This window comes from Prionailurus viverrinus, chromosome D3 (assembly GCF_022837055.1).
Source record: "Prionailurus viverrinus isolate Anna chromosome D3, UM_Priviv_1.0, whole genome shotgun sequence".
Classification (NCBI taxonomy): Eukaryota; Metazoa; Chordata; class Mammalia; order Carnivora; family Felidae; genus Prionailurus; species Prionailurus viverrinus.
In genome coordinates, this window is record NC_062572.1 from 28774179 (window position 1) to 28796196 (window position 22018).

Genomic DNA, 22018 nt, shown 5'->3' on the forward strand with positions numbered 1-22018 from the left:
AGGGCACCTTTTGGGATGAGCACTGGATGTTGTATGGAAACCAATTTGACAATAAATTTAATAATTGGATAGCACTTCTCTCTGTGCTTCCACATTAAAAAAATAATAATAATAATAAAAGAATAGACTCCAGAATTGGACCCACAAATGTATGGCCAACTCATCTGTGACAAAGCAGGAAAGAATATCCAATGGAAAAAAAGACAGTCTCTTTAACAAATGGTGCTGGGAGAACTGGACAGCAACATGCAGAAGAATGAAACTAGAGAACTGTCTTACACCATTCACAAAAATAAACTCAAAATGGATAAAGGACCTGAATGTGAGACAGGAAACCATCAAAACCATAGAGGAGAAAGCAGGAAAAAACCACTCTGAACTCAGCCACAGCAATTTCTTACTTGACACATCTCCAAAGGCAAGGGAATTAAAAGCAAAAATGAACTATTGGGACCTCATCAAGATGAAATCTTCTACACTGCAAAGGAAACAATCAACAAAACTAAAAGGCAACCGACATAAAGGAAAAGATATTTGCAAATGACATATCAGACAAAGGGCTAGTTTCCAAAATCTATAAAGAACTCACCAAACTCCACACCTGAAAAACAAATTATCCAGTGAACAAATGGGCAGAAGACATGAATAGACACTTTTCCAAAGAAGACATCCAGATGGCCAACAGACACATGAAAAGATGCTCAACATCACTCCTCATCAGGGAAATACAAATCAAAACCACACTGAGATACCACCTCACGACAGTCAGAATGGCTAAAGTGAACACATCCGGAGACTATAGGTGCTGGAGAGGATGTGGGGAAATGGGAATCCTCTTGCACTGTTGGTGGGAATGCAAACTGGTGCAGCCACTCTGGAAAACAGTGTGGAGTTTCCTCAAAAAATTAAAGATAGATCTACCCTATGACCCAGGAATAACACTGCTAGGAATTTACCCAAGGGATACAGGAGTGCTGATGCATAGGGGCACTTGTACCCCAATGTTTATAGCAGCACTCTCAACAATAGCTAAATTATGGAAAGAGCCTAAATGTCCATCAAGTGATGAATGGATAAAGAAATTGTGGTTTATGTGTTATAATGTTTAAATAACTTCCAACTAGTAAGACTCCAACATGTATAAATTAGACCTCACTAAAATGTAAAATTTTAGTGACTCAAAGGACACCACTAAGAAAATAAAAAGACAGGGCGCCTGGGTGGCTCAGTTGGTTAAGTGTCCGACTTCGGCTCAGGCCATGATCTCATGGTTCCTGAGTTCAAGCCCTGCATCGGGCTCTGGGCTGACAGCCCAGAACCTGGAGCCTACTTCGGATTCTGTGTCTCCCACTCTCTCTGCCTCTCCCCAGCTCACACTCTGTCTCTCTCTCAAAAGTAAAAGAAAAAAAGAAAAAAAAAAGTAAAAAGACAACTCACAGTATAGAGAAAATTTTGCAATTCATATATCTAATGAGAAACATAGTTAACATATATTACAACTCAGTTATAAAAAGACAAAGAACTCAATTTTAAAATGGACAAATGATTTCAAAAGAATATTCTCTAAAGAAGCTTTTCAGATGACCATTAAGCACATGAAAAGGTGTCCAACATCACTAGCCATCAAAAAACTACAAATCAAGGGGCGCCTTGGTGGCTCAGTCGGTTAAGCGTCTGACTTCAGTTCAGGTCATGATCTTGTGGTTTGTGAGTTCAAGCCTCGCATCGGGCTCTGTGCTGACAGCTCAGAGCCTGGAGCCTGTTTCAGATTCTGTGTCTCCTCTCTCTCTGCCCCTCCCCTGCTCATGCTCTGTCTCTCTCTGTCTCAAAAATAAATAAAACATTTTTTAAAAATTAAAAAAAAAACTACAAATCAAAACCACAGTATATCCTTTCATAGACACAAGATAGCTATAGCCATAAGGACAGATAGGTGATTGCCAGTGAAATGACAGAGAAATTTGAAGCCTCACACATGGCTGGCAAGAATGGAAAGTGGTAGTCACTCTGGAAAACAGTCTTGCAGCTATTCAAATAGTGACACAGGGACTTACCTTATTACCCAGCAATTCCACTCCTAATTTTACAGCCAAAAAAATGAAAGACATATCCACACGAAAACTTATATATAAATGTTCACAGCAGCATTATTCATAATAACCCCCAAGTAGTAACAACAAACATCCATCAACTGAGGAATGAATAAACTGTCTTGTATCTATACAATGAAAGATTGTTCAGCAATAATAGAAGAAATGAAGTGCTGGTCTATGCCACAGCATGGGTTGACTTTGAAAACATCATACCAAGTGAAGAAGCCAGACAACAAAGGTCATACATGGAATTATTCCATTTATATTAAATGTTCATAATAAACACATCAATAGAAATAGAAGATAAATTAGCTGGGGACTTAGGGATTAGGGGAAATGAAGATTGTCTGCTAATGAGTATGGAATTTCATTGGGTACATGATGTAAAGCATCTAGAATTTATTGTGGTAACTTGGCACTATTTTGTGAATACACTGAAAAGCAGAATTGCACACCATGAAGTGTGACTTGTGTGTGAATTTTATCTCAATGGGAAGTGAATTTGCCAGAGAGGATTTCTATATGAATGGCTAATGTCTCCTTTCCCCTCCCTTCCATCAGCACTGGCAGACTTCAGTGAGCAAAACAGCACCATGGAGTGGAGGCTGGAGCCATTTACACCAAGTCTCACACCCCTGTGCCCTGCAAATGCATCATCACTAGGACAAGTCCACCTGAGAATCAGCACAGCAAGCCACAGCCATAGCCTAGCACAAAACCCATGCTCCCACCAAATCTACTGATCGTAGAGTGCTGCAAAGCTTCAGCTCCAGGGGAAATAGGATTTACCTTCCTTTGTTCATTTGTTTTCCTCTTAATATGGCCATTATTATCTCAGAAGCAGGAATAGAAGTTTTCCCTAACAATCACACAAGAAATGCAGTGACAAAGAACTTCCACTCAAATCCTATGGTTTTATAATTCTTTATGCCTTGTTAACCCATTGGTGCAAGCCCAGGGAATTTTTAAGCTTCTAAGCCCACAGTTTTCTATGACTGAATAATATTCCATTGTATACATATACCACATATTTATCCATTCTTGTATCGATGAACACTTGGGCCATAATTTGGCTACTGTAAATAATGCTGCTATAAACACAAGGGTCCGTGTATGCCTTCGAATTAGTGTTTTTGTGTTCTTTGGGTAAATATCCAGTGGTACGATTACTGGATTGTAGGGTATTTCTATTCTCACCTTTCTGATGATCCTCCATACTGTTCTCCATGGTGGCTGCACCAGTTTGCATTCCCACCAACATTGCAAGAGGGTTACTTTTTCTCCACATCCTCACCAACAATTGTTGTTCAAGAAATTTTTAATCACAAGATGATTATTTAATTTGACTTTAGTGATAGGTTATCTGAGAGGTCAAGCTCCTGTGTACATGGAATTGGTGGATTTAAAATTCAATGACATGCCTCTTCATGTCTTTTGCAGATTTTGTAATCAGACCATTTGTTTTTCACCACTGCATTTAGAGAGTTTTTGTAGCTTCAGACACCTGGCCTTGGTTGAGTGTGTGGTTTATAAATACTTCCTTTCAGGATGTATTTTGTTGTTTCATCTTCTTAAAATGGTCTTTCACAGAGCCTCTGTTGTTAATTTTAATAAATTTCAGTTCATCCCTTTCTTTTTATGGATCACACTTTTGGTGTCAAGTCTAAAATCTCTTTGCCAACCCTAGACCCCTGACTTTTCTCATAGACTTTTTTTTCCTAATGTTTTACATTCTACAAATAAGTGTGTGATCCATTTAGAGTTAATGATTGTATGGGGTGTGAGTTTTAGGCTTTTAGCATAGTTTAATTTTGCCCTGATGTCCACTTGCCCTACTTCCATTTGATGGAGACACCATATTTCATCCCATTAATTACTTGGGCATGTTTGCCAAAACTCAGTTCAGCATATTTGTTTGGGTTTCTATTCATTGCCATTGATCAACATGCCTATCCCTCTGCCAGTACCACACATAATTTACTAGCTATGTAATAACTGTTAAAATAGGGGAGATTTTATCCTTATGTTTCAAAATTGCTTTAGCTATTCTAATTCCATTGCCTTTCCATGGGGGTATTTAAGGTGCATTTTTTTTCCAAGAGAAGCTCTGAAACTTGCTATTTTCATTATCAGGTCATCATCAACCTCTTTCCATGTCAATACCTGTAGATCTACCTCATTTATTTTAAGTTTATTTATTTATTTTGAGAGAGTGAGAATCAGGGCAGGGCAGAGAGAGAGAGGGAGAGAGAGAGCATCCCAAGCAGGCTCTGCACTGATAGTGCACAGGGCTCCCCACCAACCTGAGCTCATGACCTGAGCTAAGATCAAGAGTCAAATGCTTAACCAACTGAGCCAACCAGGGGCCCCTGGATCTATCTCAATTAAAAAGCAAAAATCAAAATAAAATAAAATAAAATACATCTAGTACATCATGGCATTGATGTACTAGAATTTATTTAAGCTGGTCCTTCTTAACAGCAATTATTTCCCCCCAATTTCCTGCTATATTAAGTAATGCTGAAATCAGTATCATATTCTACATGTGTTTGCACAAATGTTCCCCAAACCTGTTTGTTGCCATTTGACTTTGTTTGGGCTTTGTGCAAAGATCCATTTTGTTTAAACGTTGTGAGGTCAAGTTTATTGATCATTTGCCTAATGGCTTCTGGGCTTTGTGTTATGCTTTAGAAAGAACTTCCCCACTCCAAAATTGTAAATAACAATGATTCATTCATGTTCTCTTGGGGTACTTTCACGGTTTCAGTTTCCCAGTCCTTGTCCCGCTGAGCCCCCTCAGAACTGACCAAGTCTCCCTGGAGACCAGAACCGCCTGAGCTGCTCTGGGGAAGCCCACGTAGCGCACCCTGGCCGCCAGCCTCTCAGGGAAATGTTCCAAGAACCTCGTGCGCAGCAGTGTCGTGCCTTGCCGGCCAGCAGCTCTCAGGAGGAGGCCCCGGGACGCCCTGGACGCCTACTGCCCACCCCCAGGAAGACAGATGCCTTGCGAGGTGGGCTGGGAGGAAATTACCCTATTAGACTGCCAAGGTGCACCCTCTCCAGCACCTAGACTGTGTCGTCCCCTCGAAGGCTAATAACTGTTCTATGGCGCCATCTGGTGGCCACTTTTATATACTTTTCCACCGGCATTCAGGCGAAATCTGCAAGTGTGGTGTTTGGCCTCTGTGAGCCAGGCAGAACTCCAGGAGGCCTGTGACACCTGCGGCAATCTTCCGGGTCCTACTGGGAGTCGGAGCATTGACGCCTATCCATTTGCTGGAAAATAAACAGGCAGCGTTTTGAGGAGTGACCGTCGCTGTCCTGCCAGGTGTGGACCACAACCTGAGGGTGCCCCTTCACACGCGGGAACCAACCAAAGTCGCTATGGTGTAACGGGAAAAAAAGTGTTCGGCGCCCAGACACCTTCACACACGTGGCTCCGCCATCGGGTCTTTGTGCTATCCGTTTTTTCCCACTCCCGCCCGAGGTGGGACTGGGTCATAATGGGAGGACAGGCTTGGACATCGCAGGGTCAGACGCCAGCCCGCGTGTGTCCCAGCTGTCAGCAGCGCCTCCTGAAATTGTTTTCCAAGGCCCCATTCAAAATGGTAGGCCGGCACGAGCCGTCTGTGAGGGACAGAACAGGGCTCTGGCTGGGCTCAATTCCTTCGTGGGGTCCGGTGATCGGAGGTGCCTCCAAGGTTTCCCGAGTTCCATTCCAGAGACACGGACCTGCTATTCCCGCACAGATGGCCCGGGAAGGTGTGTGTCCGGGCCTGGAATCGGCCCTGCGTGGGTATCGGTTGCTGGACTTTCCCATCAGCTTTTCCGAGTCCCGCTCTGGAAGTGGAGACCAGCTTGAGCCCCATGGGTTAAGTCTAGGTAGGGCCCTTCATTCCAGGTGCCTGTCTGTGTGGAACGCGGCCTTCGGAACGCCCCCACATATTCCAAGTCCCTTCTCCGGAGCTGTGGCCTGGACAGGACGGCCGATGCGAGGAGGCCTGCGAAAGGCTCTCCTGGGCCTCCCAGTCCTCCGTCATCTCACCCTGACGGACCGCGACAAGGCCAGGCCATGCCCACAAGACCAGGGGATGCGCCCTCCTGCTTCGTGACCCAAATCCGTCCCGGTGCGGTCAGCGAAGGTGGTACTACGCCACCTGGCGGCCCCTTTTATATCGTTTTCTCCCAGAGCTCAACTTGAAAAGCGCTAGGAATTAAGTGCGGAGGCAAAGCCCAGAGAGTGGCCACAAACAAGGGCAGGATCCTTCCAGTGACCTCCTGAGCCCATGGGGAGCGATCCCAGAGATCGGACCGAAATCCCGGGAGGGGTGGGGGGCCGGGGAGCAGCGTCCTTCCCTCCATCCTCCCAAGAGGCTGGCTAACGTGGCGCTTAAGGGTCGACCAGCAAAAGGAGGCGTGGGTGGTTCACAGACTGGATCGCGTCCTGCATGGGCTTCACTCATTGGAGGTGCAGCCCAGAAAATTTTCCAAGTCCCCATTTACAGTCAGGGACCAGCACGGGCCGCCTTGAGCCGTTGGAAGGGGGTCCCTAGCTAGGCTGCCGTCCCTCTTGGGGTCCAGTCTTCGGAGGCACCTTCTGGGGAATGTTTCCAAGTCTCACTCTGGGACACGGACCAGCCCCTGCAGGTGGGGTAGCTGAGGAGGACACCCCTTGCTGGGAAATACTAACTGGGAGGAGGCTGTGCACACGGAGGGGTCAGGAGGGAAAATAGTGTCTTTGAAGATAAGTTATTGAAGGGGTTTACTGTAATAGAAAATGAAAATCCTGAGATTTTTAGGAATAATGATTGCTACTATTGATGTTACTATTATTCATCATTATCGTAATTATTACTGTTTTTTTTTTTTTCTGGCTAATTGTAGTTGTTGTAAAAACACTGAAGTTTCTACTCTACCCAAGAAGAGTGTCTGGTTGACTTAAAATGATGAAGCATGGGTTTCAGTCCACAAAATTTTTAAATATTGAAATACAATTGGCATAACAATGTATATTAGTTATAGGTGTACAACGTAATGATTTGATATTTGTATATCTTGCAAAATGATCACCACGGTCCAGTTAATATCTGTCACCATACATAGTTAGAAAAATGTTTTCTTGTGATGAGAACTTTCAAGATCCACACTCCTAGCTACTTTCAAACATGTAGTATGATATGATTAACTATAGTCACCATGCTGTGCATCCCCATGGCATTCATTTTATAACTGTTAACTTGTACCTTTTGACTCCCTTCACCCATTTGGCCCCCCTCAGGCCCTCCATTCCCTCCTCAAGTAACCACCATTCTGTTCTCCATATCTCTGAGCTTGTTTGTGTTTTTTTTCCCTAGATTCCACATATAGTAAGATCATATGTTTCTGTTTCTGTCCGACTTATTTCACTTAGCATAATGCCCTCAAAGTCCATCCATGTTGTTGCAAAGGCAAATTTTCATTCTTTATTATGGCTGAGTAATATTCCATTTGTCCCACAGAATTTTCTAAATCCCCTCAGAAGCCCAGGAGCTTGCTTGCTCCAACCAGTGAGGCCCTACCCTGAGAGCTGCAAGACCCAGCCTGGAAGGCCAAACCACAGCCTCCACAACTGGACCCAAGCAATCAGGACCTGATCAATATCTGACATTTTCCCCTCAATGTCCCTTTTCCTCAAAAAGCTTCCAAAATAGAAAATAGAAGAAAGCCAAATTTTCTCCCCCTCACCAATCTTGTCTGACCTTGAGTCAGCCTGACCCTCCCATCAGGACGTGTCTTCCTTTTGTTTCCATCAGAAAGTTCTCCCACTCCTCCACCTGCCTTGGAGTCTCTGCAACTGCTGGTGGCTGATTCCCTCTCCATGTAGAGCAAGCTCTGAATACATGGTGCTTGTTCTCATTTGGAAGGTCTTCCTTTATCTCAGTAGTGGGGGAACCAAACAAAGCACTCAGAGAATCATACTGTTCCCCATGTTAACTCTTAAAAAAATATATATGTATGTATTCATCATATAATTTTTTAATTGAGATATAATTCATATACCATAAAATTCACCCTTATAAGAATGAACAATTCAGTGATTTATTTTTTTTTTAATTTTTTTAACGTTTTATTTATTTTTGAGACAGGGAGAGACACAGCATGAACAGGGGAGGGTCAGAGAGAGGGAGACACAGAATCTGAAACAGGCTCCAGGCTCTGAGCCATCAGCACAGAGCCCGACGCGGGGCTCGAACTCACAGACCGCGAGATCATGACCTGAGCTGAAGTTGGTCGCTTAACCAACTGAGCCACCCAGGCGCCCCAACAATTCAGTGATTTATACTCTATTCACAAAGTTATGTAAATGTCACCACTGCCTAATTCCAGAATATTTCATTGCCCTAAAAAAGACATTCCTTCCCATTAAATAGTTTCTTTCCATTCCACCCCCTCCCCAGACCCTGGCAACCACCAATCTGCTTTTTTATCTGGATCTATGGATTTATCTGCATCTCTGTATTCTGGATATTTCATGAAAATGAAACCATACAATATGTGGCCTTTATGTCTGGCTTCTTACACTCAGTGTCATGTTTTTGAGACTCATCTATGCTTTATCATATATCAGTGATTCATTTCTTTGACCTAATATATTTACACTTGAAGCCATTGGCACATTTTTTTTTTCCTGCATGTTAACAAATCCCTTAAAAAAAAAAAAAAAAGGTAGTAAAATGCCCATTACATTACATTTAGATTTTTAATCATTTTAAGCTTAACTACAGTGGCATTAAGTGTCACCCTCCTCCCCAGACCCAACCTGCCCCACATACCTGGAGCCACTGGCATGCCCAGTGGACACCATTCCACCCCAGTTGCTCCGACTCAGAATGCTCTACTGCACCCATCTACCTGGACTAGAACCTCATGGGTGGGCATCCCAAAGAGTATCCAAAAGGAATGCTATTAAAGGGGAGAGACAAAGAGAGGTTCTGAGGAGGTTGGCAGCTTCCCCAAAGGACCATGGCCATGCACGGGCTGGCCAGAACAAGGAGACTATCCCTTGAGGCTGGCAGTCACCCAAAGAGCTTCAGGAGGTACAGTGACTATCACTTAAGGTGTGTTCACCTCTGATTCCAGTGCCCATGAAGATCCAAGGGTGCTTGAAGGGTCAATGGCAGAGATGCTGTTTGCAGCCTTTGGCAGGCCCCTATTGGTGAACTACAGTGCAAGCCTTCAGGATTTGGGAGTAAGGCCTGCCATCATCTACAGATAATTACACTCCTTTTGAGAAACAGCTCTTAGCCCACTACTGAGTCTTAGGAGAGACTGAACACTGAACTATGGCCACCAAATTACCATGAGCTGCCCATCACCTGAGCTGCCCATCATGAACTGGGTGCCATCTGACCCACGAAGCCACAACACTGGGCATGCACAGCAGCACTTCATCATCAAATGGATGATGTCATTGGGCCTGATCAGGCCCTGAAGACAAGTAAGTTACATGAAGAAGTGGCCCAAATGCCCATGGTTCCCACTCCTGCTACACTGCCTTCTCTCCCAGCCTGCACCTATGGCCTAACATGGGGAGTTTCCTATGACAGAGAAAGAGAAGATGTGGGCCTGGTTTACAGATGGGTCTGCTTGACCACCTGAAAATGGACAGCAAGAGCACGAAAGGTCCTGTCTGGGGCATCCCTGAAAGACAATGGTGAAAGGAAACCCTTCGAGTGTGTGGAACTCCTAGCAGAGCACCTGGTTGTGCACTTTGCTCAGAAAGAGAAATGGCCAGATGTGCCATTACCAATTCATAGGCTTGGCTGGATGGTCAGGGACTTGGAAGGAACATGACTGAAAAATTGGTAACAAACTTGGGGAAAGAGGTGTGTGGACAGACCTTCCTGAATAAGCAAAAGAAGGAGAAGGAGAAGAAGGGGAAGGAGAAGAAACGTGTGTCCAATGTGAACGCTCACAAAAGGGTGACCTCAGCAGAGGAGGATTTCAATCATCAAGTGGATAGGATGATCCATTCTCTGGATACCAGTCAGCCTCTTTGCCCAGCCACCCCTGTCACTGACCAATGGACTCATGAACAAAGTGGCCATGGTGGCAGGGGTGAAGGTTACATATAGATTCAGCAAAATGGACTTCTACTCACCAAACTGACTTGGAGATGGTCATCACTGAGTGCCCAATCTGCCAGCAGCTGAGGCCAACATGGAATGCCAATATTGCACCACTATACAGGAGTAATGTCCAGCTACCTGGAGGCAGATTGATTCCACTGGACTCCTTCTACCGTAGAAGGGGTACTGTCTAGTCCTTACTGGAATAGACACTTAACTCTGGATACAGATTGCCTTCCCTGCACACAATGCTCCTGCCAAAATTACCATCCGTGGAATTACAGAATGTCTTATCCACTATCATGTATTCTACACAGCATTGCTTCTGATTAAGAAACTCACTTTATAGGGGTGCCTGGGTGGCTCAGTCGGTTAAGCATCCGACTTTGGCTCAGGTCATGATCTCGCAGTCTGTGAGTTCGAGCCCCACGTCAGGCTCTGTGCTGACAGCTCAGAGCCTGGAGCCTGTTTCAGATTCTGTGTCTCCCTCTCTCTCTCTGACCCTCCCCTGTTCATGCTGTCTCTCCCTGTCTCAAAAATAAATAAACGTTAAAAAAAATTTTTTTAATAAAAAAAAAAGAAACTCACTTTACAGCAAAAGAACTACAGCAATGAGTCCATGCTCATGGAATTCACTGATCTTACCATGTTTCCCATCATCCTGAAACAACTAGCTTCACAGAATTTTTTTTTTCTTGATAGAGAGAGAGGGAGAGAGAGGGAGATAGAGAGAATCTTAAGCAGGTTCAATGCCCAGTACAGGGCCTGATGCAGGGCTCAGTCTTACAACTGTGAGATCATGACCTGAGCCGAAATCAAGAGTCGGACACTTAATCAGATGCTTAACTGACTGAACCACCCAGGCGCCTGGACAGAATGATAGAATAGACTTTTGAAGACTCAATTACAGTGTCAGCTAAGTGGCAGTATCTTGCAGGGCTGAGGCAAGATTCTCCAGAAGATTGTATACTCTCTGAATCAGCATCCAATGCATGGTGCTATTTTTCCAATAGCCAGAAGCCATAGGTCCAGGAACTGAGGGATGTAAACTGAAATAGCACCACTCCCATTACCTTAGTCACCCACTAGCAAAATTTCTGATTCCTATTCCCACAACCTCATGCTTTGCTGGCCTGAAGGTCTTGAAACACAGAGGGAGAAAGGCTTCCACTAGGAGACACAATGATTCTATTGAACTGGAGGTTAAGACTGCCACTCAGCCACTTTGGTCTCTTCATGCCTCTGAATCAATAAGCAAAGAAGGCTGGTTGGGGTGATTTACCCTGACTACCAAGGGCAAATTGGACTACTACTCCACAATGGAAGTAAGGAAGAATATACAGGAGATCCCTTAGGGCCTCTCCTAGTGTTACCATGCCTTGTGATCAAGGTTAGTGTAAAACTATAATGACCCAATTAATAGGCAGGATTATTAATGGCCCAGACCCTTCGGGAATAAAGGGTTAGGTTTACCCACCAGGTAAGGAACAAAAATTAGCTGAAGTGCTTGGTAAAGGCACAGGGATACAGAGGAGTAGTGGAAGAAGGTAACTATAAATACTAGCTACGACCACATGATCAGTTAAATGAAGACTATAATAGTCATGAATATTTCCTCCTTATTTTACTATGAATACATTTGTGTCTGTCTTTGTTTTCTTTCCTCCCTTACATTATTATCATGTAACATAAGATGTACCAATTTTTGTCATAGGATTTAAGTATGGCCAATTCTACATCATAGTGTTTAAGTTACATGGTTTCAAGGAGAAAAGTAAACATCACTCAAGGACTTCCCTCCTCCTCTAGGGAAGGAGTTAGTGCCTTTTTGGTCTTAGAAAGGTTGTATCATGCTAGACAGAATCATGACCTTGTTACTGTCCTTATTTGGCATGTATTTATGGCTTAAAGATGTATATGGGTGCCAAATTGACAAGGGGTGGGCTTAGGATGGTTAATTTTATGTGTCAACCTGACTAATCATCGGGAGTCTATATTAAACATTATTTCTGGGTATGTCTGTAAAGAAATTTCCAGGTCAGAGCAGCATTTCCACTGAATCAGTGGCTTCCAAAGCATATTGTCCCCACCCTGTGTGTGGGCATCATCCAACCCACTGAGGGCCTGAATAGAAACAACAGAAAGCAGAGGAAGGAGGAATTCAACCCTTTTTCTTTGTCTTGCTGTCTGAGCTGGAACATCTCACCACATCTCCTGCTCTCAGACTGGGATTTTTATCATTGGCTCCCCTGTTCTCAGGCCTTCAGACTCACACCAAATTACACCATCAGCTTTTCTGGGTCTCCAGCTTGCAGATGGCCAATCATGGGACTTTTCAGCCTCCATAATAACATGACCTGACTTCACGTACTAACTTCATAGATATCTGCAGCGCACACTGACAAACCCATCATGTGTTTGTCCTTGCCTCACACACCAAAAAGGATGACAAAGAAACAAAAGGGCCAGAACTGCAGCAGGGGCTGTGGTATGCCCCATCACTGAGAAGCCCATTAGGGAGCCCACACCTCAGCAGAACTCCTCAGGAGTCAGGCTGTGAGTAAAAAGTGACCTCAAAAGAGCCTCCACAGGCCTCCCCAGCATTCTAGAAGGTTCACAGATGTTCTGCCAAGACTTCCATCAGCTGTGGTTCATGCCTTTGTCTGCATGGCCTATGTGGATGTGTGCAGGGTGCCAGGACACCAGGGCAGAACCATGTCTCTATGTACACAATAAGACACTCACACACAAAAGCTCAAAGCACACACAACACTCAAGCACCAACCCCTATAAAAACCTCACAGTGAAGCTTTTAGCCCCACACACATAGATACACACCCCCTCACGCCACAGACTCAGCTGTGCCTGTTCAGGCACACAGTCAGAGACAGGGACTGTAGCTCCCCAGCACACAATACAATCAACCGTACCCGCCTGATATTGAAGAGTCAGCCCAGTGTGCTCCAGTCACCGAAGTGCTACCAGCCAGGTTCTTAGGCTTGGGAGGTCAAGTGGAGTGGATAGTGACTACAGAGTGAAAGTCCATGGTAGACACTATCCAGTGTGTGAGTGTTATGTGGCTCCACTGAGTCCAGATACACAGGGGATGTGTACCCCCACTGCATGTCCCAGCTACATGCCAGTCCCCTGTTCCTGCAGACAGAGCTCCCAGTGGTGCCAAAACCATCAGCCCTGGGGATCTGGTGGTCAGAACACCTCCCTCCAGACTGGGCCCTTGTGATGACCCTGAGGTAGCCCAGGAGTCCCTGTGCCTGACTGACCCACTGTCTATGTCCACACTGGGGAGAAGGACCCCTAATGCAGGTCAGAGTAGGGTTGCCAGAGAGGGCCTTCCTGCTCCAGCAGCAGAACAAGACTGTGGAGCAGCCTCCAAACCAGGTCTGCCTGACTTTGCCCACCTGGCCTTCCCAGGACTCGGAACAACCAGATACACTGAGCTTGTATGGGCAGAGGGGCCTTATGGTCACCCAGATGACACAGCACAAATCCCTATCTTAGACTCCAAGCTTCATGCAGGTACCCTTCACAGATGGGGAACTGAGAGGTGGGCCCAGACTGAATCCCCATCACTTCCCGTCACCCAGGTCTCCTTCAGAACTTGGGTGGGCACCCTCAACCAGATGCTATCACCCTCTAACCATGACCTCCAGGGAGGTGACAGCATCCTGGCCTAAACCAGCCCATTCCTCCAGCCACTCACAGCTGCTCAGTGCCCAAGTCGCAGCTTCTGCTCCTGCCACCAGCTAGGAGTGTGGTGCAAGGTGCCAGTGTGCACCTCCAGCTATGGGTTTTGCCTGTCCTCCATACTCTACAGCACTGGCCTGAGTGCTTGTCATTCATTCATTGTATTCATTCCTGGCCCCAGACTCAGAGCACATGTGGGGAAGGGAGAGCCACTCCTGCCAGGACTGAGGAAACATCGTGGAGAAAACTGTGAGGACTAACTGGGGACTTCAGTACAACCCCAGATGACTCTAGAACCCCACCTCCCTGTGTTGCCTTCCCCTGACCCTGACCCAGGTGAAGCCCTGTCATCTCACCAGCATGGTGCCTACTGAGTGGCTTGTGAAAGGCAAATCTGATCATGTCTGTGCCCCCAAACCTTCAGATCTCCCTACTGCTTAGGACAATCCCTCAGGAACCTCTGTAACATGTACCCCGCTGCAACTCTCCCTTTGGTTGCTGCAGCCCAGCCACATGGGTCCTCTTGAGAATAGGAGAGTAGGGGACAAGGAATCTGATCGGTTTCAAGGACAATCAGATGTCAAAGGTAGGGAATTCTCTCTAAACTGACTTACCAGGATTCTTGCTGCAACTAGACTAGGCAGGCTTAAGACAGGGCCCAAGCATGAGGCCTAGTTAAAAAGAGAGCTAAAGGGAGCCTGACCAAAGTTTGGTTAAGGAGTCTTCTTCAAGGAATCAATCACCCCAGAAAACGCCCTAGTTAAGCTGCCTCCTCTCCTTGGTGCTGATCCTACATAGCCCCCAGGGGGTCAGCATGCGTTTCTCCTCCAAAGTCTGGGCATTCTATCCATAGTCAGTTGGATTTGTCTGCTCAAGTTGGCCACACAAGCCTTCTTTCTGGTTGTCTTCTTCATGAATCTACCTACTTTTGCATTTCGCTATACAGCAGCCTCTTCCCAGTTTTTGGCAGCACTGAATACTCTCCCACTGAGATGAAGAAGACATGATGCTAGTTCTCCATGGCGGGAATCCCCTGCCCCCATGAGTTCAGCAGGATATTCAGCAATCCAAACTTTGTTTTGTATATTTTTGTGGCTTATGAAGAGTGTAATTGTGGATTCCAGGACTTTTATTCTCAATGTTGGATTGAGGCATTGGGCCAGGTTTTCTTCGACATGTTGACGACGCTGGTGGAGGCAGATAAGGGGGTGGGGGTGGGGGTGGGGTTGGGAACAGAGCTCTCCCACGAAGGTGCTGGGGTTGGGGAGGGCGAGGGACTCACCGCCATCCTTCCTCCAGCGCGCAGACCCTTCCTGCACCGCCGCTGCTGGAGCTCCCAGACCCCGTGTCAGAGAGGGAGAGAGGGGTCTCGCTTGACAGGTAACCCGGAAAAAAGCCCCATGAGTGGAAGACAAGGAGACTGAGGCCTGAAGGTGACAAAAATGCCCCAAGGTCACGCCGCTAGTATTGGTGGAGCTCGGGACTCAGTGACTCAAGCGCTTTTGAGGGGGGAGCAAAGAGGAGCAAACACTTTGCGACAGCAGCAACCACGCGGCATCCCAACAGGCGCATGCGCTGGACCACACCCACACCCTTGCTGAGTTAGCCCAGTGGGGCGGGGCCTCGGTCCGCGCCGACTCAGGGCGGGCAGGGTGGGCTTCTTCGAAATCTCGCGATTTCGAGGCTGTGGTGTTATGCCTCAGGTCGCGTGGGCCAAATGGCAGGATAAGGGGCGGGGACAATGAGGGACCCTCCTAGGAACCTCTGCGTAAGAGCGGAGCGAGCCTCGTACGGGAGGGCGCAGGAGGTGGGCCGCACCGCCTCAACTGTCGTAAAAGGGGGCGGGACGCGCCGCGTTCGAGATGGTCGTAAAATGGGCGGGATGCGTCTCACTCGGGCCTGACGCAGAGGAGGCGCGGGTTGTTCCGGCCGGCGGCTGGCTGGTCGCGACCACCATGGAGCGCTACGGTGGCGCCTTCGAAGAGGCGGTAGATGGGGCCCGGCAGCAGGAGCGGCACTACCAGCTGCTATCTGCACTACAGAGCCTAGTTAAAGAGCTTCCCAGGTGCGCGGCCGCGGGGTGGGGCGGAGCGGGCGGCTGAGGCGGCCCTGGGTCCCGCCCGCGCTCACCGCGTCCCTCTGCCCGCAGCTCTTTCCAGCAGCGCCTGTCCTACACCACGCTCAGCGACCTGGCCCTGGCGCTTCTTGACGGCACCGTGTTCGAGATCGTGCAGGGGCTGCTGGAGATCCAGCACCTCACCGAGAAGAGCCTGTACAATCAGCGCCTGCGGCTACAGAATGAGCACCGAGGTGCGCGGGGGAGGCGGGACGACGCACGCTTCTCCTCCGGGAGTTTAGCTCTCGGTGTCTGTGTAGGCCGAGTCCTTCCCTGGGTGTCGCTAGGATGAAGACCCTAAAATTGACCAGGTCAAGCGCGCGGAGACCGCTAGCCCTTTTTTGGTGACAAAAAAGGTCAAGGCAGTTTAATTTTGTCAGTTGCACGACCCCGCATCAGCATAACATCGACACTCCCTGCCCAGACTTAGCCTTGTCTCCACCCTCGTCCACGCAAGATGGCCCAAGGCCTTCCTGTGTGGTCAGTCCGTGGGCGGATCCTGGTGGTGGCGGTCAGCGGTAGCGGCTGACTACCCTCGGTGATGCTCCAAAGTGTTGACAGTTCTTCCGTGCTTTAGGGTCAGTTCCCCTTCCAGCGGCGCAGAGCCCCACACCACCCCTGCCCCCTCACCCGCACTATGCCCTGTGTCACCCTTTGGAACCAAGAACTTCTTCACTCGAGCCACACCCTCAGCCCTTGGCTCCTCCCAGGCGTACCCACTCAGGGGTCTCCGGAGCCCCTTCCTGCAAGGTATGCTGGGCAGCTCTCCCTGCCCCCATGAGATTTCCTACCTTTGTTATTGTATTTTTACCAGACTTACTTATTTAAAAAAAAAAAAAAAAGGTTAAAATATTTAGTAACGTTGGAAGAATAATGTATACCTGTATCCCCTCCAGGTAGATTCAATAATTAACATTTTGCCGAAGTTCTTAATACCTCTAAATATATATGCAACACCATAGGGTTTCACCCTGGATCTTCAGCATTCCTCTAGACTGGGGTTTTCTAACACAGCACTGTTATTTGTGGCTGAACAAGTCTTAATGGTGAGACAGTGTCTTGTGCATTGCAGGATGTTTAGCAGCATCCGTGGCTTTTACCCATTAGATGACAGTGGCATATTCCTCCAGTGACAGCCAAAAATGTCTCCAGACATCATTGGGGGTCAACTTTGGCCCAGGATTGAGAACCAGTGCCCTAGAACAAGAACACTCCAACGTGACCAGGGACAGCATCCTGAGAATTTAATCATTCCAGGTGTCTTCTGACCTTCAGTCCACAGTCACATTACCCAACTTGTCACAAACTGTCTCTGTAAGGACAGTGTAGGTTTATGCATTGCATTTGGTTACTTTGGTCTCTGCTCCTGGAATAGTCTCAAAACATTTACTTTGGCATTGACTTTTTGAAGAGAATGTCCCCATGCTGGGTCTGTCAGATTGCTTCCTCATGCTGTCATTTAACCATTTCTCCACCCTGTTTCCTGTAAACTGGACAGCAGTTGCAGACCCAATGATATGCAACTTAGACGTTTATGGCAGAAATTAGCATTTCTCTCAGAAATCGACATTGGATTTTGTTGAATCCCTTTTTCTATATCTATTGACATGATCATGCGGCTTTTTGGTTACTATGGTGAATTACACTGTTTTTAATTCCTGGGATAAATCCTAGTTGGTCAGGATGTATTATCCTTTTTGTCTATGTTGGATTTGATTTGCTAAAATCTTGTTAAGAATTTTTGCTTCTGTGTTCATAATGAACATTGATCTGTAGTTTTTTATAATGCCTTTGCATGGGGTATTAGGGTAAGGCTGGCTTCATAGGATGAGTTGGGAAGCGTTCTCTTCAGGTTTTTAAGTTTTTATAGAATTGGTGTTACATTTTCCCTGCTGTTGGAGTGGTTGTCTTTGTAAACATTTCCATTGAGGCATAAAATGCATACAGTCAAAAATCCAAAGTACATTACATAGCTCATTATTCTTTATAATGCTCAAATTGGGCCACATACAGTCAGTGGGGAGAGCTCTTGGGCTGGCTCCTGTGTTCTTTTGATGTGTCCCCATCATTCTTGGAGCACTTCCTTGCTTTCTGGTACAGGAAGGTGTTTAGGCTCATCTTTTCTTGTCTTTCCCTTCCTCAGTCTGTTTCCAGCTTCAGCAGCCTCCCATCAGGATGGACCTTTCCCTTTGGCCACCAAAAAGCTTTCCCATTCCTCCTGCCTGTGGTTGAGTCTCTACAAAATGCAGGCAGTGATGGTCACTTACTCTTGCTGTCAATAAGTAGTTCTCATTCTCATGTGGGTGACCTTTGTTTATCCACAGAGATTACTAGTTCAGGGAATGAATAAAGCACTCCGAATAATAAAGGGGGGGGGGGGGGCAGGGAGGGCAGCAGTTTCTCCAGAGTCCTGGTTCCTTTTAGTGAAGATTTTTTGATAATCCTCTAGACACCTTGCTACTTGTGCTTCAGAAGTTTTGGACAGGTTTTGATGCCACCAGCAATCGGTGAGCACCCTGTGACTTTCTGCTTTTCCTTCCCTCTGACTCAGCAGGTGGTGGTGATTGGCTGCCATTGCTTTCCTTGGTCACTGCTAAAGCCAGGCAGTGGCCACAGCTCTCGTCTCACCCAGTGGAAGCTGGATGTTGTCCTGAGATTTGCAGCAATGTTTGATAAACAAAGTGAAGGAGATAACGTGTTCCTGCATTTATCTATTTATTTCCTCCCATCCTGCCTCCACGTGGTGTAAACATTAACCAGGGAGCATCTTCCTTGTCCTTGTGTGTATGCAGGTGTCTCAAGGGTGGTTCTTGGTTTCACACTCATTTAATGTGATAAATGCCATTGTTGAGGTGTACACAGAATGCCAAGAAACAGGAGATTGGTAAGGTTCGGGGCACAGCAGGTGCCAAACCACTGGCTAAGAGGTATCTGCCTAAGACCTAGTGTTGGGTTTGTTTCCTTATGGCCGAGGACCCCTCCTTACAGGAGAGATCTAGCCATTTGACATGGGTCTAGGATCTATGCTGTATAGTTTTGTATATTGTTTTGTGATTGGTTTCTTTCCATCCCATGATACCTTTCTCCTCAGTCCAGTCCTATCAGACTAGACAACTTTGCTTATGTTTATGGTATGATTTAGTGGCAACTGTAGGAGCTTTCCTTAGTGGCCTTGGTGAACTCCTCTCCAAGTAACATAGACACCCCCCGCCCCCAGCAGAGGACCTCTAATGGCTCATCTCGTCCTTGGGCCCATCCTACTCCCTCTGGGAGTGGTGGATGGGGTGGGGCAGGTCTGCCCACCCTGAAGGGCAACTCTGAGGGAGGGACACAACCATGCCTCTGGAAGCAGAGACCATGCCATGCTTTGGCACAATGACTCCTCATCCTCCTTTTCCCAGACCTTTGCCTGGGTGGTCTCCTGGACATCACTGTATATATCACATGGGTGATGGGCAGCTCACACCCAGGAATGCTGGCCTGTGGCCATCTGAACCTAGAAGCCTCCAGACCGCAGTCTCCCACTCCTGTTGGTCTTCTGACCCCGGGCTATAGCCCTGGCCCCACCCCTACGCCAGCCTGCCCTCGCTCACCCTCCTCTGTTGCATTCTTGCACTGAGTCCCCTCGATCCTCGCTGCTAGAGAATGGCCCTGCCCTGGTTGAGGGAAAGACTGAGTAGGCTAGGGGATTGGGCATCCCCCAGAACTCCATCCAGCTGCTAGTGCAGGGCTTCGGGCAGGCTGGGTCATCAGGCAGGGCTTCATGTCTGCGCCTTGTCCTCGCTGCCCCATGGTGGGACAGCCAGGGCAGGTGCTGAGGCAAGAGGTGTTCCCTGACCCCCTCCCATCTCACCTCCCACTACCTACCTGACTTCTCTGGTCTCATCTCCTCCTAGTGCTCAGGCAGGCGCTGCGGCAAAAGCACCAGGAAGCCCAGCAGGCCTGCCGACCCCACAACTTGCCCGTGCTCCAGGCAACTCAGCAGCGTGAGCTGGAGGTAGGGGTGTGGGCAGGGTGGCTGGGCCATGGTGGAGGGGGCCCAGGGTGGAATGGGAGCTGCTGTCTCCTCTGGGCCTCAGCTTGGGTGGTCCACTAGAGACCTGATGAGCCCCCAGTATGGCTCTTCACTGTGGGGGTTGGGATGTGGCAGAACTGGGTAAAAGCATATGATTCCCTGCTCCCTGGGGCTGCAGCTGCTCGTGGCCCGGGCCTGTGCAGGGCAGGTGCTGAGTGGGAGGCCGTTGTGCTTCAAGGCTTTAGAGGTGCAAGGGCAATGGTGGGATTATGAGGCCTGTCCTGTTCCCAGATTGCTCAGGACAACCAAGAGACCCATATGTAACCGAGAAGCCATGGGTGGTAGGAGTGCATGGAGGGATTTGTGCAGGGTCCCAGACGGCCCCGAGCCAGGGCATACAGGGAAGAGCTGGGGTTGGCTGGCAGTCCCAATGGGGAGGGAACATATGCAAAGGCACAGAGGTGGTTGGCAACTTGATAGTAAGCAGAGGTGGATCTGGCATCTGGCCAGCTCATGGTGGTCCTGAGCGGTCATGGCTGGGCAAAGTCTGGCACAGCAAAGGAGGGACACCTGACCGGAGGTCCTGGAAGGGAGAACATTTGGGGTGGGGCAGCCGAACTTTTCTCCAGGGTTCAGTGTGGCCGAGGAGGGAGCAACCTGGTGCAATAAGGGCACCATCAGTGGCCTTGGAATGATTGGGAAGGCGGGGGGCGGGGGGGGGGGGGGGGGGCTAAAGGAAGTGGCAAGCCACCAGTGTATGTTTGAGGCATTGATGGGCAGGGGGCTAAGCCCCTGAGCTGCCCTCACCGTGCAGGCAGTGGAACACCGGATTCGTGAGGAGCAGCGGGCAATGGACCAGAAGATTGTCCTAGAGCTAGACCGGAAGGTGGCAGACCAGCAGAGCACACTGGAGAAGGCAGGGGTTGCTGGCTTCTATGTGACCACCAACCCACAGGTCAGTGCCTCAGGTCTGCCCTGGTGCAGCCCAGGGGATGCTGGTTCCCAAAGGTCCAATTCCCTCTGGGGTTTTATCATTGGTCACTGGGGAGCCAGGCCCAGGGTGTGTAGACGGAGGGGAGGAGGGAGAAATTAGTAAGGCAAGTCCCACTGCCTCTGCCTCCCCTTCCCCAGGCCTGCTACTCACAGGACCCTCATCTCCTCCCTACATACATCTCCGTGTGCACCAAGCCTGGACAACTGCAGCCTTGTTGGGGGTGGCATCCCCACTTTTTCCCCTTTCTGGCAAGCCATGGGCAGGATTCACTGGAAGTCAGTCCCATGGGTTCACTGCTTGGCACTCTTAGGCCCCGGTAGCTGCCTGTGGGCCTTTGGGAAAAGGAGGCTTCTGCCTGGGGCTCTTGCCAGTGCAGGAGAGTCTAGGTGTCATGCTGGCCTCACAGCAGCCCTTCTGCATCTCAGGAGCTGACACTGCAGATGAACCTATTGGAACTCATCCGGAAGCTGCAGCAGAGGGGCTGCCAGGCGGGGAAGACAGCTCTATGACCAGATGGGGTCCCTGCCAGTTACCTGCTGCCCATCATAGCTGAGAAGACAGCCCTGTTCCTCAGTTGCTACAGGCAGCAGAAAGCTGAATGGAACCTGGCCACCACCTTCCCAGCTGCCTGCAAGAGGAGTCAACCCTCTGAGGAGAGGCCAGATGGGACTCTGGCTGCACCTGCCATCCACCTTTGCTTTTGTCCAAAGCTAGGATGGTATGGTAAAGGGAAGAGTGGGCCTATCCTGCTAATCGGATGCCTCAGAGCTGAGCACAGTAGGGCTGGAGGTCCTAGCACCTTCTCACTCCACTGGGCGCACCCAATCTCTGCCATGCTTCAGGCTTCATGCTTGTTCTGGTCTCAGCCCTTCCCTTGGCAGATGCAGCCCAAGTCAATGGGAGAGGCTCCAAGGCCCAAGCCCTCTAAGGCCCAGAGAAATAAAGGTGCCACAGTGTGGCCTGCACGTGGCTTATATGACAGCTCTG

At 48.3% G+C, this 22018-nt stretch overlaps 1 protein-coding gene and 1 long non-coding RNA gene across 2 annotated transcripts in view; one reads left to right on the forward strand and one right to left on the reverse strand.

Moving 5' to 3' along the window:
- LOC125149673 (uncharacterized) overlaps nucleotides 1–15690 on the reverse strand; it is a 34759-nt gene extending 19069 nt beyond the window's left edge. Inside the window, exon 1 of the long non-coding RNA XR_007146006.1 lies at nucleotides 15189–15690. This is a non-coding gene — a long non-coding RNA (uncharacterized LOC125149673). The remainder of the gene's footprint in view (nucleotides 1–15188) is intronic.
- Nucleotides 15691–15749: 59 nt separating this feature from the next.
- On the forward strand, nucleotides 15750–22012 carry DGCR6L (DiGeorge syndrome critical region gene 6 like). Its single transcript, XM_047828818.1, has 5 exons — nucleotides 15750–15971; nucleotides 16056–16216; nucleotides 19919–20019; nucleotides 20852–20992; nucleotides 21457–22012. The coding sequence occupies exons 1-5, from the start codon at nucleotides 15769–15771 to the stop codon at nucleotides 21538–21540; spliced, it is 690 nt and encodes a 229-aa protein (XP_047684774.1). The 5' UTR covers nucleotides 15750–15768; the 3' UTR covers nucleotides 21541–22012.
- The last annotated feature ends 6 nt before the right edge of the window (nucleotides 22013–22018 follow it).

Coding starts and splice junctions, on each gene's coding strand:
- DGCR6L (XM_047828818.1), top strand. CDS start 15,769: ATGGTCGTAAAATGGGCGGGATGCGTCTCACTCGGGCCTGACGCAGAG. Junction 16,217..19,918: donor GCTACAGAATGAGCACCGAG/GTGCGCGGGGGA, acceptor ATCTCCTCCTAG/TGCTCAGGCAGGCGCTGCGG. Junction 20,993..21,456: donor ATGTGACCACCAACCCACAG/GTCAGTGCCTCA, acceptor TCTGCATCTCAG/GAGCTGACACTGCAGATGAA.